Source organism: Gossypium hirsutum, chromosome D06, assembly GCF_007990345.1.
Source record: "Gossypium hirsutum isolate 1008001.06 chromosome D06, Gossypium_hirsutum_v2.1, whole genome shotgun sequence".
NCBI lineage: Eukaryota > Viridiplantae > Streptophyta > Magnoliopsida > Malvales > Malvaceae > Gossypium > Gossypium hirsutum.
Window position 1 is genome coordinate 11,098,941 of NC_053442.1, and position 19,825 is coordinate 11,118,765.

General features: G+C 29.7%; 1 protein-coding gene across 2 annotated transcripts; it reads right to left on the reverse strand.

Moving 5' to 3' along the window:
* Positions 1–5,475: 5,475 nt before the first annotated feature.
* LOC121218465 (protein CONTINUOUS VASCULAR RING 1) lies at positions 5,476–9,864 on the reverse strand. Of its 2 annotated transcripts, XM_041095651.1 has the most exons (7): positions 9,333–9,864; positions 8,543–8,595; positions 7,561–7,670; positions 6,732–6,899; positions 6,509–6,606; positions 5,934–6,060; positions 5,476–5,768 (listed from the first exon to the last, which is right to left on the reverse strand). In XM_041095651.1, exons 1-7 carry the CDS (start codon positions 9,477–9,479, stop codon positions 5,674–5,676), a joined length of 798 nt encoding a protein of 265 aa, XP_040951585.1. In that variant the 5' UTR covers positions 9,480–9,864; the 3' UTR covers positions 5,476–5,673. The 2 variants fall into 2 exon arrangements, with proteins under 2 accessions (XP_040951585.1, XP_040951587.1); XM_041095653.1 differs by lacking the exon at positions 5,476–5,768 and having other exon boundaries at positions 5,981–6,385.
* Positions 9,865–19,825: the final 9,961 nt, after the last annotated feature.

Genomic DNA, 19,825 nt, shown 5'->3' on the forward strand with positions numbered 1-19,825 from the left:
AAGGATTAAATTTCAAAAGTGAGAAAAGTTTTGTTACCCAAGAGTAAATACTCAAAATTTGAGGGGTTAAAGTGTAAATATGAAAAATTTGAAGGACCAATAGTGTAAATATTTTAAGGGTGGAATAATCTAGAAACTAAGGAAAATGGATGAATTGGGACTAAATTGAATAGATGAAGAATTATGAGGGACTAAATCGTAATTTTACCAAATTAAGTGATGACTCAAGGATGGAATTTTAAAAGATCTAAAGGGAAAAATGGTCAATTAGAAGAAAGAGAAATCTAGAAAATAATGATGATGTTGGAGATATTTTAGATTAAATAAATAAATAAATATTAGTTTATTAATATTTTAATTTGATTTTTAAATGATATTTTATCATTTTATTATTATTTTATTTAGTATATATATATGGAAGAAAAGATGAAGAATCATCATCTTCTCCCATGCATTCCAACGTATGAAGAGAAAAGAAAGAAAGAAACTTTCTTTTCTTTACAATTTGGTCCTCTCACTAAAAATTCACCATTTTCACTTAAAATCAAAGAAATTTCCACAGCCACCAAGAGAGAAAATTGATAAGGAGACCATGGGGAGCTAGAATATCAAGTTAGATTCAATAAATAGAGGCTGGAGGAGAAAGAAAATTAAGTTAAAGATTAAAATTAATAGAGCAAGGTATTAACATCAAGATTACAATATATTTTTGAGTTTGATATTATTGAAAAAGTATGAAATTGATGTTAATGTAGGGTTTTATTATATAAGGTTCTATGTTCTTGATATGTTAGTGAAGGGAAACAAGAGGAATTGATAGAAAATATTGTAGAGAAAGGAAACGAGGGTATTATAAATTTGATTATCAACATCTTGCACTAAAACAGTTTTGGACAACAGCGGTAGGTTAACTTTGACAAATCACCATAAATCGTATAAATTGAATTAGAGGATAAAAAAATATGGAATTAAATCTTATTGAGTCTAGTTTCTCATATAAGAAACGGTGTAAGCAATGGAATTGTAAATCATGAGTTATAATAAATTTTGTGAGATAAGGTCAGAATGATTTCGAGTTCCCCTGTTCTGACTTTGGAAAATCATAAAACAAATTGGATAAAAATGATTAGGGGCTTAAATTTATATTTTTAAAATATTTAATGAGTCTATTTTCAATAGAAATAGACGGGAACATTATCCGAATCCTATACGATGAGATAATTAATTTTTAGTGAAGAATGGTCAAAACTGTCAGACAGCAGAATAGGGATGAATTTAAAGAATAACTGTACTTATTGGTTAAACAAAAAATTCTAAAAATTTTATAGTAAGAAGATATGTGAGTCTAGTTTCATATAAAATGAACGGATCTCAATTTGGAGTTACGTAGATCAAGATATAAATAATTTTGTGACTATGACTCAAGTAGACAGCTTTGAATGAACAAATAAGTAAATAATAAAATTATAGATAATGTTACATATAAGCATGTTATATACATTTAAGGACGTGGAATGGAGAGGAGGAGGAGGAAAACATATGATTATTCAACTAGCATGAGTTTTCATTAAAAATGGCTAATATGCATGTTTTAGGTTCAGGGACTAAATTGAATAAAAATAAAATTTTAAGGGTAAATTTGTAAAAATGTCAAAAAGTGACCAAATTGCATGAAATGAATTGTTTTATTATTTAAATTAATAAATTGAATGAAATATTAATTTAGATCAAGATTGGGTGGAAATTCGAGGAAAATAGAAAATTACCAAAATGTCCCTGAATTTTGGTATTTCTACAATTTAGCCTAGTAAGTTCGTATGAACTATATTTTGTATAATTTTAATTAAAGTGAATGTAATTTGGTGATGAATATTATATAAATATGTATTTTATTATTGGAATTGAATTATTATTGGTAATATGTATAATTATTAGATGCATTGAAATGATTATCGGAAGCTCGATTGGATTGGAAGCTTGTCGGAGATATATCACACTATCCATTTGTTCTATCAATAATTTTGGATGATTTGATTCTGGTTATAATGGCATTAATAAGTTAAATTGGCCAACGTTAGCTCATTAATGTTTTGATTTTGATTGGTTATAAATATGAATGCTTGATCAAATAATGAAATGTTTGTAAATTAATTTGTAAACTCCGGTAATGCCCTATAACCCTATTCTGGCAATGGATATGGGTTAGGTGTGTTACAGAGATGTTCACGGCCATATGAACATACCCATGAGAACTAAAACCTTGCTAGAGAGGTAGTTGTAAGAGGTATATCATTGTTTACACAAACGATAGAACAATTCAAGGACATTGCATCTACTAGTTAGCTAGTAAAGTAAATATTCTTTCACAAGGGAAGGTTCAAGGGTTTATGCCTACCTATCCTATGCAACTATCGATTGTAGATTCTATCACCACATCGAGTCAATGTTTTTCATTAAAACTATCAATTTTCATTCATGTGGGAGATTGTTGAAAAAATATATTTTTGTAAACTTTGAGGCATATGCTCTAAATAGTTAAGTGATGAATGAGAAATTGATGCTCAAAATAAGCCACTTGTGAATTATGTTGAGGAAAATGGAAAGCTTAGTTCCACATTGGTTAGATATCAAGTGTGGAATATGTTTTTATATATGAACCAACTTGGTGGTTATTGAATGACTAAACTAATGCTCTCCCTAGCGTGCAAGAGGGGGTGCAAATCCAAACACGCCGAGGTTGGAGGCACACCCGCATGACATGGGCGACACGAAATGTTCAGACCAATCGGGCCTTTCTAAACCTGTGAATATTTTAGCCCAATACGTAATCTTATTTTTTTCCTCAGCAGAGCTTGTCTGTTTGGATTTAAAAGGAGTTAATGGCTCCTTTAATTTAAACATTAATTTAGGTTAATTACTCCTTAATTCACGGACGGTATTGGCTTCATTAGTCAAAATTTTCAAGAATTCTTTCATTTGAATTTTATTTAAAACCAAATAATTTGTAGGAAAAGACACACTAAATTTTCCAAAATTCAAAGACATCTTTTCCTTGCATATTTTTCGAACCTTTTTTGGTAATAGACGAAGGCAAGGCTACAGTTCGTTGATCACTGCAGTCGTGGTACTGTCGTGCTCATCTCGTTCTTGTATCCTGGGAGACAGTCTACCAACGTTTCTCCAGCACCAAAGGAGCGGTCGAGTCTGTCTTAAGGAAACTGTGAAAATAGGCCTCAACTACCAATCTGTTTTTCCTGCCTACCTACAAGTATAATATTTCAATCCAGACTTTATTTCTGGTTTTTTTTTTCATATTATATATATATGTGTGTGTATCTATATTATTTTGATTCGATCTTGTGATTTAAATAAATATTTTACATTGCTGTTTATTTAACTAACATGATTGCAACAAGAATATCACCAAAAAGGGGTTGAGTTTAAAAGTCGAAAACTCAAAGTTACAGTACCCCAAATGAAATAATACATGTTAAAAATCTTTGAGTTTGATACCAAAGAAAATGCTAATTTTCATGATTACCAAACACGAGAACCAAACTCTGATACCAATTTGTTGGAATGAAACCGAATCCGACGAAATAGCGCGGAAGTACAATTGGTAATCTTTCACTCACAAAAAATCAATTTGGTAATTACGACAATCCCAATAACACAATATATCAACAATCAATGCAAATAAACCACAATATCGTAAGCAAAAATAATAAATCGAGACATAATTTTTACGTAGAAAACCCTTTAAAGCAAAGGGTAAAAACTACTGGACTTTGAATGTCCACCAAAAATTCCATTATAATAAAAGTCTTACTACATATCACAACCAAGCCATGATAAAAAGTATACAACTCAAACAAAGCTATCAACAAGTAATTTCAAGTAAACTTTAAGAAAAAAGTTGAGAATATCACCAAAAAGGAATTGAGTTTAAAAGTTGAAAACCCCCGAAGCTACAATATCCAAGCGAAATAGGCCCGTACACGTTAAAAATATTTTTTACAAGCTACCGTTAAAAAATCAGTTCTAACGAACCTCCAATTACAAAAAAATACGAAGGGCACAAAAAAAAGCTGTTTTCTCCCACTTTCGTTTTTTTTTCTTTGACATGCAGCACAGTGTCTATTTAGCCCCTATAACTTATATATGTAGGGCGCAAAGGTTGTGTGCATTCCCACAGCTAGTGGCACACATGGGGGCCTACAACCAACACAACTGGGAGAGCTGCTGCTGGAGTTGTGTCTAGTTAAGGGAGTTGTTACCACTGCAAATGTAGAAGCAACTACTATTGTTGTTTCTGTTGCAGCTATGGAATTTGCTGTTGTTCTTACCACTATAATGAGGTGATGCTATCCATATATATATGGGGGGGGGGGGCTGCAGAAATCTTGGGAATTGAGTAGAAAGAAAGATGAGATGAGTTTGATTATAATCTTTCCACAAAGGACAAAACATGAGACAAGTTTCAAAAATTAAAAATAAAAAAAAATGTATTGAAAAATATTAATGCATTAACAAACATAACTTTCGCTTAAGCAAAGTATGTATTGAAAAATAAACATACGTCGTTGTCAAAAATATGCTCTTCTACCCGTTGTACAGCTTTTGATTTTAAGCAATGCAATAATCTAGAAATGACATTCGGACGCTGGGTTGCTCTCACATACTTTCAACCAAAAAAACTGACATAATTAGTAACAAAACTTGAATAAAAACAAAGATGCAAATCTCAATTGCAACCGCCGTCTTCTTCCACTAATCTCCCTTTACAATTTTTGTTGCTCTCTCATCAGATTTTAAAGCCTCCGCCTGTAAGACTCAATGGATAGGACCAAAATTGAAGGAAATCCTCTTCTGCTGCCGGTATAATTGAGTGAAGAAGATTCATGCAGCTCTTCCACAATGAAAGGATCATTTTCCCTTCTCCTCAATCTTACAATGTCTGTAACATCTTTAGCATACAAGAAATGTTTCTTCAAAACTTTTACCATTTTCCATCATCACTTGAAGAATTGTTAGAGACGAAAAAAAATAATTTCAAGGGTTTAATTGATATTCAACTTCGATTAAGACTTGTAATTTTTTATTAAGGACTTAACTGACTTGAGATATTTTTTAACATTTAAAGAATAAGAATATAAATAAATTTTATACTAAATTAAAATAAAAATAGTTCAACAGGCTTCCCCTGTATAATCTAGTCCATAGGGTTGAGCAAAAATTTCAGTTTATCAAATACATTGACCAAAACTGTTTAAATTCAATTCACCTTATTCCATTTGTTCCACCATTTTTATTTAACCAAAAAAAAAGGATATTTAATTAAAAATAAAGTTATAGTGGTTATTTTATTCGATTAATTCGACTTAAGAATTTTAGCATAATCCAGTGAAGTTGGTTCAAATTTTCAATTGTTCTCATCAGTCGTCAATTGCTCAATGAATCAAAATATAGCTAAGCTGAAGAATGAAGATCAGGCTATATATATTATTATATAGGGAGACTAGACCATATATTCAGATACAATAACATTGTCAATCTAATTGGTTCAAATAAACACAATCCAACACCAAAGAAAAAAACCCTGCCTACCTGCCCCGTAATTTCCACCAATCTATATTTCAAACCAAAACACTGTTCTATGTAAACAAGCAACGATCAGCTTCTGTTAGATCTACTTCTTTCCAGCGGCAAACGTGAATCTAGTGTTGACAGTATCTGAGGCATCGACATCCCCCCTGACACAACAATTTCTGCCATGGAACAATGTACGACTTATAATGAGCTTTTAGTTTGAAGCAGGAGATGTTAAAGAAATGTTTTCGCTCTATTTCAGTTTTATTCTTTTCTTCATGCATATAACCCTCAACGCTACACAATACAGAAATTATGACAACAAAAGAAGATGAATCCCTCACCGATTCCTTCACGGACTGATAGATTTGGTCTGATAACATCGTTTGTATTGATGAGGAATATATCACCGATGTAAAGATGATTCGTGGGAACATAGACACAGCATAGCTCTTCTTCACCAGTGTAGCTCTACATTTTTTTTAAAAATAATAGTAAAAACAACATTCTTGATATTGCAATTGTCTGATGAGTCTTATTATATCTTATTCTTCCACTGTGAAAGTTTTAAAATTGTAGTCAAGCAACCAACTATTTAACTGTTTCTAGGACATAAAAGTAGATAAAGGAAATTCACACACACGCCCAAATAAAAAAGAGTACATAATGAGACAAAAAGAGAAGAGAATATCACTAGCTTCAGGCAATTGATTTTTGTATAGTGGAAAGTCTTTCCCAACAAGAATGCCATGGAAACAAGAACCAAACCACTCGGCAACAAGCAATTTAGACATGTCTGCCAATAACATTATATGATGCATGATGATCATGAAATCAAGAAAACAATAAATAAATAAATAAAAACAGGGGGAAGCCATGCAGAAATTATAATTTTGGAACAAAAACCTCATTTGCCTACCTGTAGAGTAACAGATGAAGTAATGAACCCAAATGCATATTCACCAATTCGTGGATGCCTTATGATGGCTACTTCCTTGAATGCCTGTGTGTTCTGATCTGAAATACAATAGAGATATAAAACGTAAAGAGATGTAGAGTAGAGATTGTTGCTAACTGAATCAATTTTAATATCACCTACTAAACTAATTTATTTCGTGGAAGAAAGCCGGTAGAATGCACACCTGGTGATATAGCAGAACTAATCTGCTTGGAGGCGTTGTAGATATGACGAACAAATGGCATCCGCTTGATAAACCACTCACCAAGGCCTAGGACAGATGCTCCCAACCATGATGACATGAATACCCCAACCAAGAAGATGAATGTTATAGAAGTTACAAATCCAAGACCTATCAAAGAAGCAAAGGAGAAAACATCAAGAGGCCTGTTAAGTTAACCAGAAGCTTCGAACCCTTAAAAGAGGCATTCCTAATAAAAATGACAACTACCAATATTATCAAATGCAGTAAGTGTATTTGCAAAATGCCACTGTTTGAAAACCAATTTAGCATTGTAGTACATAGATATTTAATAAGATATCATGTTAAAGATATATACAACTACAATTCAATAAACTTTGTCCTAGGTTAAAATGTCCTGTGTATACATATAATGGGTGTGTGCTTGTAAGTTTGTCCATTTACTTCCACACTATCAATGTCTCATTCTTGGAAGTTTTATATGAAGAAAGCCAATAGGCATGTAGGCTGTGGGCATAAAGGAAATTTATGAAAAGATTGTAGTTGACAACAAAAGATCCCTCCAGTCTAAAAGAATATCATCCAAGCTCTCACAATTATCACAGATACTGTCCACAGTCTCTCAAAAATTGCAGGACAGAGCAATCCTCGTCATTCAGAAGCCTTGAAGAAAGATAACACAAATTTACAAACTCCAAGATCCCATTAAAGGAGGAAAAGAGTAAAAGATTTAATGAACTATGAAACAAGTTCAAAGGTCTAGATAAGAAAGGAAAAGAAAAGGTTTTAAACAGCTACATGAGATGCTCACCAAATATTTCAATGCCAAGTTGAGCATAAATTGGAGAGAAAAAGCCATCCACAAAGTGAATGAACCACCACGTTATGTAGAAAGTGATTGCTATAGGAAACAAAATGACACTGCAAAACAACTATGAATCAGCTACTGCTATAACAGTATGGTGAATGACAACTAAAATTCTATAAGATAAATTCCATTAACATATATATTCACCATTAGAAACCAAACCTACAAAGTTTCTGAGTCTATCAAATACAAGTTTAGCAGAAATTCATGATGGTAAGAGCTACAATTTTTGTAAGATGACAGATAAGTAGCAGAGGAAATCCAAGACAACCGACCAATTCTGGAGAATCTTATTAAGATGAAAGGTGGAAACAAAGAAAGGCTAAATGAAGGTGTCAATCTACACAGATTTCATGTAAAAAATATGACAGAGATATATAAAAAAAATTATTTATTAAACTTCGAAATAAAGGCTAGTCAAAAGATTAAACATGCCACCTCCAGTTCACTTCTCAAATGAAGATTTCAGCATATCCCATGAAAGCATTATGAGCAAGAAAATTACTATATTGAATAATGGCTAAATAAGGCCAAGAAAAAGAGAGTTCAATGCATCCCAACCATTCCACTGAAACACTTACTTTTCCAGGCACGTTGTGTATGAATTAGCTGAATAATTAGGGAAATCCTCTAAGTGATTTAAATTTATCTCTTATTCCAAGAATTAACAGCTCCAAAGTTCAAAAAGTTACTATAACCATAATTCAAAGAAAAACAAAGATATTTGGGTTCAATAAGTTGGTGAAAGCATTTTCACTCAAGATCAAGGATATAAGACAAGAAGGTGAACTAGAGGTGTGTGTGGATTATTTCTTTGGTAAGAAGATAATAAAGCACAATGCAAATCATTATGCAGATAACAACTGCACAAATATCCATCATGTCCATATATCTAAAGCAAGGAGATAAAAAGAATGCTGCTTACCATCCCGTCATGAACTTCTTTGAAGCCCAGCTCCGGAAAACTTTGTAAAAGGTCTGCATAAGACAAAGCTTTTCAGACAATTTCAAAAGATAATGTACATGTGTCATTACATGAGTACATAGGTATATTTTCTGTACAGGCAAGCGGCTGAAAACATGTTTTTTTACAAGATTTCAGTAGGAACCATAAAAAATTTTTCTTAACCTACTCCATCAACCAAAGGAAATAATATTAACAAGTCCCATAAGCGGAAGGGTGACCTCAAAATCAAGCCAAGAATTTAATATCCTAATCCTAAACTTATCTGAGAGCATTTACAAGAGAGATCGAATACAAAGATATCAGTAATCATATACTCTCTAGTATGGCCTTTAACATCCGTTATACAGCATCTTAAGCTAAAATATAAATCTCGTATACATAAAAACTTAGAAAGCCTCTAAGAGAAAAGGCAACAATTGTCACAAATCTCGGACAAATGGGGGAAAAAAGGGAAAACAATTTCCAAGTTTTCAACAGCTCCAGTAAATTATGCGGTAATCCTACAACACAATAGAACAGTTCAATTTCATTGATATTCTAAAATCAATGAATTCTCAATGAAAATCAATACCCAAATTTCTCTCCATTAATAGGCAAACATTCAAAAAAAATCGCATTAAGCTCCATAATATAAGTATTAATTTACAGAATGCATTACAACGTTTCCATCAGCAACAAAAACAGCTGCAGACCAAGTCAAGTCGAATTCAATCACAAATGTAGCGTCAATTAACAAAAAAAAAAGGACCTCGCGGCCGGCGTGATGGGAAGAAGAGGAAGGAGAAGGTTTGGAGGAATCATCGTGGACGGCGTCAGCGACCGGGATCAGAAGCTCCCGATCTCTACTCTCTCTATCCCTACTCGCCATCACGATCATCGATTTCTCATCGCCCATCACCTGGAAACCACGCTGCTAATCTCCTTCTCAACAATCCCAAAAACCCTAACCTGCTTCCACCCTTTCTCCCAAGTCACCGTTTATGAATCAAATCAAGAAGAACAAAATAAAAAAGCTATACATTTAAAAGAGAAGAAGCTAATTTCAATTTTTTGGCAATCGAAACGGGGGATAGGGAAAAGAGAGTCTGAAAGCCGCTTCCTGTGACAGTATTTGTACTTGGTTTTTGTATTTAATTTAAGTATTTATATTTATTTAAGAAAATAATAATTAGTAAAATAACGGGGGCGGGTATTGCCATGTGAGGATTTCCAAGGAAATGTTTGGTCACTAATTAAGGGTTTTAAGGAGATAAACAAAGTTTTGTGTTTTCTTTGGTTTGCTGATATTGTCATGTAAATGAGCTGTCGTTGATTATTATTGGGTGCCAGCATTTTGCCTCCATACCCTCCTCTGTAATCCTATTTTATTATTTATCCAAATGAATGATGATGGATTTGGTTGGAATTATTATTGAGGAAACAAACTCTTATTAAAATTTGATTCCAATTACCACTTCTTCTTCTTCTTTTTTTAAGTTTACTGGTTGGCATGGGTTGTATGTGATTTCATGTATTTACCTTTTAAATATATTAATTAATATTTTTTATTATTTAAAATAATGAAAATAAATAACTGAAAAACAATTGATAGTAAAATAATAAATAATAAACAATATTACTTTACAAAAAATCATTATTTTAATACTTCATTGTCTTTGACATGAAATTTCACAATATAAAATAAAAATAGTTAAACATATGATGAAAATCATACTTTTTTTAATGAAAATAAAACTTATTAAATAATACTAAAATATAATTTTTCAAGTAGTTACTTAGAAATTATTCCCAATGAAAATGCATTGTTAATGCATATATTTATAATACTCAATATTAGTTTTAATTGATAATTTAGCTAAAATAATAATTGTAATTTAATATGTAACTATTACATTAATAATGAAAATATTATTAATAAAATAATTATAATTTTTAATTTGTATTATGTTTTTTTTTTCTAAGTAGAACTTTTAAAAGATATGATTAAATTAATTAATTTTAGATTAATATACTATCATATTAATTAATATTTAAATAATTTTCTTTTACTATTATCACGTTATAATGCTAATAAATTACTATTTTAGTGTCAATATAGTAATAAAATTAACAATGGCTCTGTTTGGCAATTGGTAGATAGTTGATTGTAGTGGCTAGTTTAACCAATTGATTCTATTAATTGTTTATTTAAGAGTGTTTAGTAAAACTTAGCTGAAAGCTATATTTGCAAAATGACAAATAATGGCATGACACATACTATTGTTAAGTATTTATTCATTTATAATACTTTAGTCTTTATTAGGTTAAATTATTTAAATAAAACTCTATTATCAAGGAATTAAAACATCTATTATGGAAATTAATTAGTAATATTTTTGAAAATTTAAATAAACAAATTTCTTAAGTTCCTTATTTGCAAATATTAACCTTGTGAAAATTGATAAATATTAATAGTGTATCCATATAATTGTAAACTATATTTTTAGTGATAATTATGTGATGTTCTTAGTATGTAAATTAGTGATAATTATGTCAAACTCTGAATAAATTTGTCAAGCATATTTCAATCAATATAAAGTTGCATAAGAAATCAATTTATACAAGTAAATTAAAAAAAATTAAGAGTACATAAATATTCAAGAAATAAATAAATATCTCATTTCATATATCTTATTAAGTTTGAGAGCATGTGGCAAATGGAGTAATTTAATGTAACTTTCTTTCTATTTATCACCAAAAAAAAGTTTTTCCAAACCCGTGTTTATATGTATATAAAAGATATTTATAAATGATATATGTATGAGTCGATTACAATTAGAATAGATAACACAAATTCATGATAAGCTTTTATGTTTGGACACCGCAAAATAATTGGAATTCTAATTATCTAGATAGATTTAAAATTACATCATAATTCTCAATATTATATTTAATAATATAAATTGCAATTACACATTAAAATAATTTTAACTTTTAAAAAGATATTAATTATTTTAAAATTATAAATAATACTTAAAGAAAATTCTCTAAACAAATAACTAAAGTTAAAAATTAAACTATTTTATTTAATATACTATGGTCACATGTCTTATAAATTATTATTTAAATAAGAATTAAAAGTATTTAGTAGTCATCGTCATAAAAATATTGTTTTAAACTAATGTAGTTTATTTAAAATTTTTATAAGATGTGTTTTTATTTAGTTGTTTAAAATTTTTTTATTATAAAAAATATAAATAATATTTTGAACTTTAAAATCTTGAAAATTTGTTTCAAAAATAGTATTTCAGATTTTAGAAACATTTAAAATGCATAAAACTTTTAATAAATTATTTTTTATATTGTGTTTAAAAATGTTTTTTTAGTGTTAAATATAAAATTGTTTAAAAATTTAAAATCATTTTTTTAATTTTAAAATGTATGCAAAAAATTTATTTTAAAACAATTTAGTTTTAATATTGTTGATAAAGTAATATTTTAATTTTAATTTTAAATATTTTTTCAACATTTTAGATTTAAAAATAGGGCAAAGTACCTGTTTATTCACCCGAGTTTACCTGTGTTCCTATTTTGGTCACCTATTTCAAAAATTTATTATTTTAATCACTCTAGTTATATAAGTTGTCAATTTTAGTCAATCTATTGTTAAATGCATTTAATCACCAGACGAAATGCTGACGTGGTCGTCTTTTGATTGGTATAATAACAATTTTAGCCTTTAACACTTTACACATTCTGTCAATTTGGTCATACTTTTAAAAAATTCAAAAAATTTAACCCCCAAGTTTGCCAATCTTTCAATTTAGTCTAAATTCTAAAAATTCAAAAAAATATAATTTTAAAAAATTTAAAAGATACATTATTTACTATAAAAATAAATAAAATAAAAAATATTAAAATATTTTATTATCTAAATTTAAAATTTATGATTATTATTATCTATTAAAATTTTTAGGGTTATTTAAAAAAAATTAAATCTTTTCAAACGTAAAATTTAAAATACAAAGGAATTGATGACAGCTTACTATATCCTTTTAATTTATTTTAAAAATTAGAAAAGTATTTAATTAGCTAATCATAATTTGTAAATAATTAAAATATCATATTACATTAATATTCATTCTTTTTTACTTTCAATAATCATAAATCAATTATAATTATGTTTTAAGTTTAGTGAGTCTTCCATAACTCTAGATTTGAACTTATAATTTTCATTTTGAGATGTGAATTTTCTATTACACCACACAAATAACATCATTATGAGAAGGCTTAGAAATTGCTTCTCAACTTATATGCAAAGGAACACAAATTGTGTTATTAGGATCGTTCCTTCATTCTCATTGACATAGCACATGAATGAGAGGTTTAAAGCTACCACATTCCGTAGGATAATATGGTCACCACCAAAAAAATGAAGAAAGGAAGTGGAGTAGTAGCCAGGGAAACTGAAGGGTTTTATCTCACTAAAATCAAGTATTTTTGGTAATAGGAAGATTGTCATTGTAGATGAACCCAATTTAACATGCATGATGATTTTTGGATTAAGTTTTTCATATCATGCCATCTTCTTAGCTATCAAATTAACAAATAAGGGTTTGATTTCATTTCTTTTAAATATTTTACCTTTAAATTTTTAATAATTATATTTATCATATTCTGCACAGTTTATTAAACAAAACATAAATTAAATTGTAAATAATAAATAATGGAAAAAAAATAAATTTTAAATTTTATAATAATGAATAAGGGACTTACTGGGCAAATAATCAAGCCATGATTTTAAAATTCTAAAACATTTAAAACCTTGGAGGACAAAAGTTATCAATTTAAAAACGGAAACCCTTCAAAATTATCTTCAAAAACACACAGGGTGAAATGCTACAATTAGTTATGCTGAAATTTCAAATAAATATAAAATAAGAAGGACCTAGGTTGCAATTAAAACAGGCAAAAGGCTAAAATAATAGGACAACATAGAGGGACTTTTGCTGGGATTTCTCCATTAACTCAAACTATAAAAGCCAAACTTTCACTCCTTTGTTCATTTTCATTATATATAGATATGTTTTTTTAAATCAAACCAATAATACTTATTCTGTATATTTCAATTTTTATTTTAAACCGTTCGAAAAGTAAGGGATTCAAATAAAATTTCTAAAAATATTTTTCTTTTTAATTTTTTTTTGATAACTTATCACATGAAAAATAAAAGGTTAAAATAAATATGGAGTTTTCCATGTGCCATTAAATTTGTCTATTCACAATACGATTACTAATAAAATTAATAAGAAAAATAAACATTCTAAGCAATTTTATCTAATTACTTTAGCATTTCATATTTATTGAATTATTATCTCTCTAAATTAAACATATACTCATTGTTATCATCGATTCATGCTTGACCAAGTATAAATATTTAATAATATATAACTTAGTTAAATTTTGTATAAATAATTTAAAATAAGTATTAGGTAATTAGTTAATTATTTAGTAGGTCAAAATGTATAAAAATTATCTTTTATCAAGAAATTTTCAAATTATTTAAAAGAGATTAGTAAAATAGCATATCATTATATTTTAAAAATTAAAATATATATATCTTAAAATTAAAATACTATTACTATTGTAGAAAAAAGAACTCTTTAAACTTAAATCATGCACAAAACATATTTGGAAAATCATAGAATAATTGTATTTCAGTGTAATTGTTTGTAATTATCTACGTAATTACTCAAATTCTCACCCTTTCTCCAAGAATTGAATAGCATAGTTAGGTGCTTCAATTACACCTCATCCAAAGAACTCAATAATTATGGTAATTACTCAAACATAACCATAAATGTGTAATTACAAGTAATTTGATGTGGATTGAGGAAGACAAATAATGACAAATAAATAGTTGTCTGGTCTGGTCTGCTTAGTGCTTCTAGAAACTCAAGGGTTGATGAAAAGCTTGAAGTTGAATAGTTGGTTAAGAAACTCTTAATGCTTTAATAGGTCGTGAGTTTGATTACCATTGATGTTGTATATTTTATTAATACCTTTCTTTTGCTCCTTTCCAACTTGTATATGCCCCGAAGTTAAACAATTGGAAATAAGTTTGGATGTAAATGAGTTATTGGCCTAGTGGTTAAGTGTTAATGAAATTATCCTTGTAACCCAGAATTATCCTTATGACTCAAGTTTGATTTCCTTATTTGTAATTTTTTTTTTTAAGTTTGTGCTATTCACCCTTAGCAATTTGTCAGATTTCAGTTTGACTCAAACACTGGAAAATCAAAGACTTTATCTGAATTATCAAAAGGCTATCAGTTTTTTTAAAAGATTAAACTAATTTTTATGTTGAGTTTTTTTTTCATCTTTTTTCTCTTCTTTTCCCCTATTGTTGTCCCCTACCCTTCTATTTTCTCTCAATTTTCTTTCTTTTCTCCCTTTTTCTTCCCTTATTTTCTCTTCACCATTGTGTTGCCCCCTTGTGTTTTCTTCTTCATTTTCTTTTCTTCTTGCCAAATTACTTATTACCTTGGCTGAATTCATTAGCACTGCTTGAATTTTTCATTGGTTCTTCGAATCTATCGTTCTGATGGAGTAAGTAGTTTTTATTTTGGTCAGATCTTATCTCGTTTCCTTTTTCCTTTATTTTTTGCTTTGGCTGAATGTTACTGTTGTCATAGTCGAATATTCTATACTAACTTTTTGAGTGTTATTTTGATTGAAGGACCTAATCCGATCATCAAGGATCAACAATGACATCGAAACTCATTAGTGTCTTTATTATATATCGAAATAGAGTAAGTAATGATTGACAATTGAATTTGATTTGACACTGTTAATCCTTGTCCTGTCCGAACCTTATAGGGGTGTCTAAAAGCTGGTTTTAATCAAGTTTCATTCATGTTGTGTATAGATCTAATCTAGAGTTGTCTAAATCTAAGTTCTAGAAGTTGAAGTTACGTTAGTGCATCAGATTCACGTAAAATCAAGTGTGGATCTGACCTTTGTGTGTATTAGTGTTTAAAAAATGATATATTTTATGCATGTGACTAGTTATGCATGTTGATTTTGGACATGACCGAACAACTTGGTGACATTTAAGAGCTATACCAAGATTGGTAAGTAATAAGAGGTAATGATCAAATGTTAGGGCCTAAAATTGTGACTGATGGTGTGATATTTGAGTTGTATAATGTGTAGTATTAAAGCATGTTGTTGATTGACATTGTTTATTGTTTGCTTATAAAAGCATGTCATTGATTGAGATTGTTAATATCGAAAGCATAAAAATATGGCACCGTTACCGATAAATTTAATGCATGTAAGCATGCCACCAAATTGAGATTGATATCAAAAAGTGTGATTTGCTTCATTGAAAGTATGTCATATTGCATTGCATGGGGCTTGAGTATTGATTGGGTGATGAAGGAGTTCCGTGGAGTACCGAGGGTTTATCCGCAACACTGGTTGGTCAGTATACTACACCCTAGAGTATTGTGGAGTACTGGCGACTTATCGCATCTTACTGTAGCTTGTTTGCATATTACTGATAGTTTTAACTGCATATTGTTACTGGTGGTTTAACCACACCGAGCTTTGACTCTTATTGTTTTGGTGTTCAGATGACGGGTTCTGGGGAACTCGTGGTGTATAGCGGATGGATGGGTAGGACCATTGCACTATATCATTAAGCATGTCATATGCATATGTTGATATGCCATGTTAAATTGTATGAACTGTATGTTAATAGTATGCATTGTATCCTTATTTTTGCTTAGACTCACACTAAGCTTTTTAAGCCCACCCTCTAGTTTACTCTTTACAGATAACCCTCAGGACTAGGGTTGGACTCGACATTCGAAGGTTTTATCTCGGATTTTCACATAATACATTATTTCAAATTTTACTTAATTCATTTTGGTTTATTTTAGGGATTGTAATTTTTATTAAGTATGGACTATGGTATGGGTGATTTTTATTTGGGATTTTTGCATGCATGAGATATTTGAGTGGAAACTGAACAAATTAAATAATTGGCCTAACATGACTTAAAATATGGATTTTATACAAATTCGAATGCAACATTTTTTTTCCCGCTGCATAATAGTAAAACAAGGTTTTTAAAAAGTTTGTTGACAAAGCCAACTGAGTTTTTTTTCAAACGACACGACTTTTTAATAAATTGGACTTAAATTATAGATGACCTAATAAACTTGTGTTGTTAACAAATCTAATGCAATCGCACTAAATTTTCCAAAAAATTGTTCAAGATAGTGATTTTTAAGCCGGACGTTTTTACTTGGCCATTTCGGTGGCTAATGTAACCTTTAGGATTTGACCATAACGTCTAGGCCAGATTTGGGAGGTTACAATTTTGGTTTTTATGTTTTCCTTCTCCTAATTTTGTATGCCCATGCAGCTTCATTCCATAGATTTCCTGGTCAAAGTTATCAGCAGCTTTAACCATTACAGAATAGTAAACTATAAAACACCTTCTATGCTCAAACCTTGATCACCAACCTTCCAAATTTCAGCGAAACAACCTTGACCAAATTAGGATGAAAGTGACTTCCTTGTCCTTCACTAGAATGCAACATCAGCCCGGGGGGTAGTTTGGGAGTGCGACTGCCTAAGGCCCAGGGCTGAAAAGGGCCCCCTATAAAAAAATTTCTTTAGCTTTTAACGTGGGGAAAAAATCTTCAACCTTTTAAGTTTTCTAATCGACACTTCATTGTAGACAGGAAAAAAAAAGAAAATAAAATAAAAAGGGCCTTCAATTCTTTGCCATAAATGCTTCATCTCCAAGGGCTTCTCCAAACCTCCTCTAGTTCTCAAATTCCAACTCCTACCATTAAAGCTAATGGAGAATTTCAATTTCCCCCCAAAAAAATCAACAGTTGCTAGTATTCAACCTTCTCTATTTTCCTATAACCATGGCAACAGGAGAAATTTTCTACAAGTTAAATAGGGTCAAATTTCATTTGAGTAATACACTATTCATCAGTCATCAGAATCAATCAATTGAAGTTATTAATTTTTACTTTATATCTGAGAGATTGAGAGTTTGAGATTTAAAAAAAAAATGGGCGATCAACAACGGCTTTGGCGCGGTTGTCCTTTTCTCTCTTGCCATCTTGTGTGGCTGTGCCAGATTGCTAATATTCAACTGACCGTTGCGCCTGCTTGTTGCCCATGGTGCCTCCTATCTACGGTCTGTCGAATCTACCATTGTTGCAGGTATAATTCTCCCTTCCTCTTTTTTCTTGTAATCTTTTCGTTCTTAATTTGATGACATCTTTGGGTTTTAACTAATAAAGTCATTAAGTTAGCCTTATATATAGCTTATCTCCCTAATTTTTTTTATTGAACCATAGTACAATATAGTACTGCATACCCTTTCTTAGTGACTTTATGCAATTGAATTTTTAATTGTTTTTGTTACTCATTTAATTTTTTAGTTGTATTTCCTTCACAAATAATTGGATATTTTTAATTATTATTTCTATTTGCAATTGATTATTATTAGCAAATGTAAAAGCAAATGTTCAATTTGGAATTCTTTTATTAGGTGCTATTATTTTATTTTCTTGTGTTACTTGAGTATCTGATTTATCTTTTATATACAATGTTACTTAAAAATCATTTATCTAGAAGTGAAAAAAGAAAAAAGAGAAAATTGCTAAAAAGTTAAAAAAATCACAACAATGTGCTATTGATAAATTTGTTTTTAAAAAAGTAGTTTTTGATTAAAATTTGGATCAATCAAATGAAGTTTGCATAATGATGTCAACGAGAATGATGAAATTAGTTATCCAAATAAGCCTAATGACGTGCCTAATGCATCCAATATTGAAAATCTTTGTCTTAATGAAGAACAAATAATTCCTCTTGATATTAGCATTTGCGAAGAATAAACAATTCCTTCTTTGGATATTTATGATCCTAGAAATTAGACTATCTTAATAACAAAACAATGGGCATTTTAGATGAAAAGGGGCCTATATTAAGAGAAATGAATCATGGTTTTCCTCTCAATAATAATAATAGGCATTTTTCATACACTTATTTTTCTAAGAAGTTGAGCAATGGTGAGATTAGAGATAGAAAATAGTTGGTTTATTCCAAACATGTTGACAAAGTCTTTTGTTTTTGTTGTAAGTTGTTTAAATCTATTAGTAATAAAAGTTTGTTAGCAAATAAGGGTTTAAGTGATTTGAGACATATTTGTGATAGGCTCACACAACATGAAAACATTGTTGAGCATATGACTGATAGGAATACTTGGAATGAAATGAGAGTAAGGTTGGATAAAAATGAAATAATTGATAAAAACTTGCAAGAATAGATTATGAAAGAGAAAGAGCGGTAAAGGTAAGTTTTATTTAGAATATTTTCAGTTGTGAAATGTCTTGCTGCTCATAATTTCGAGGATCCAATAAAAAACTCTATCAAGATAGCAACGATAATTTCCTGGGATTAATTGAAATGATTGCAAAATTCAATGTGATAATGCAAGATCATGTTAGACGCATTCAAAACCGTGAAATTCATTATCATTATCTTGGGCATAAAATTCAAAATGAGTTGGTTTCCTTTTTGGCCAATAGGGTTAAAAGTTCTATAGTTAAGACCAACAAAGAGGCAAAATATTTTTCTATAATTCTTGCTTGTACCCCTGATATTGGTCATTAAGAACAAATGAATCTAATAGTACGATGTGTGAATATGTCAACTAATAAAATAAAAATTGAGGAGTGCTTTTTAGAGTTCTTGAAGGTGGATGATACATCTAGATTGAGACTTTTTAATGAATTACAAGATGTTTTGAAGTCTCTTGATCTTAATGTTGAAGACATAAGTAGGGTTGAGCATTCGATTGAGTCGAGTCAAATCAAGTCAAACAAATTTTGAGTTAGTCAAGCTGATGAATCATATTTTAGCAACCAAAGTCAATTTGAAATTTTTTCAAATTGAATAAAAAAATTTCGAGTCAAGTTAATAGATCCTGTTATTTATACTCAATATTGCGTTTACATCGACTAATTATTTAACTAGTAGACGAAATACAAGATTATTTAACTACAAATGTAAGGCTGATGGGTAAACATTTATCAAAATGACGTAGTTTTGCCTTTTAACTTAATGATTTTGACTTTTAACTTTAGAAAAGGTAAATATTTATCAAAACGATGTAGTTTTGCCTTTTCTTATTCGGATTTTCAGATAACTTGAATTGTGTAATTCATA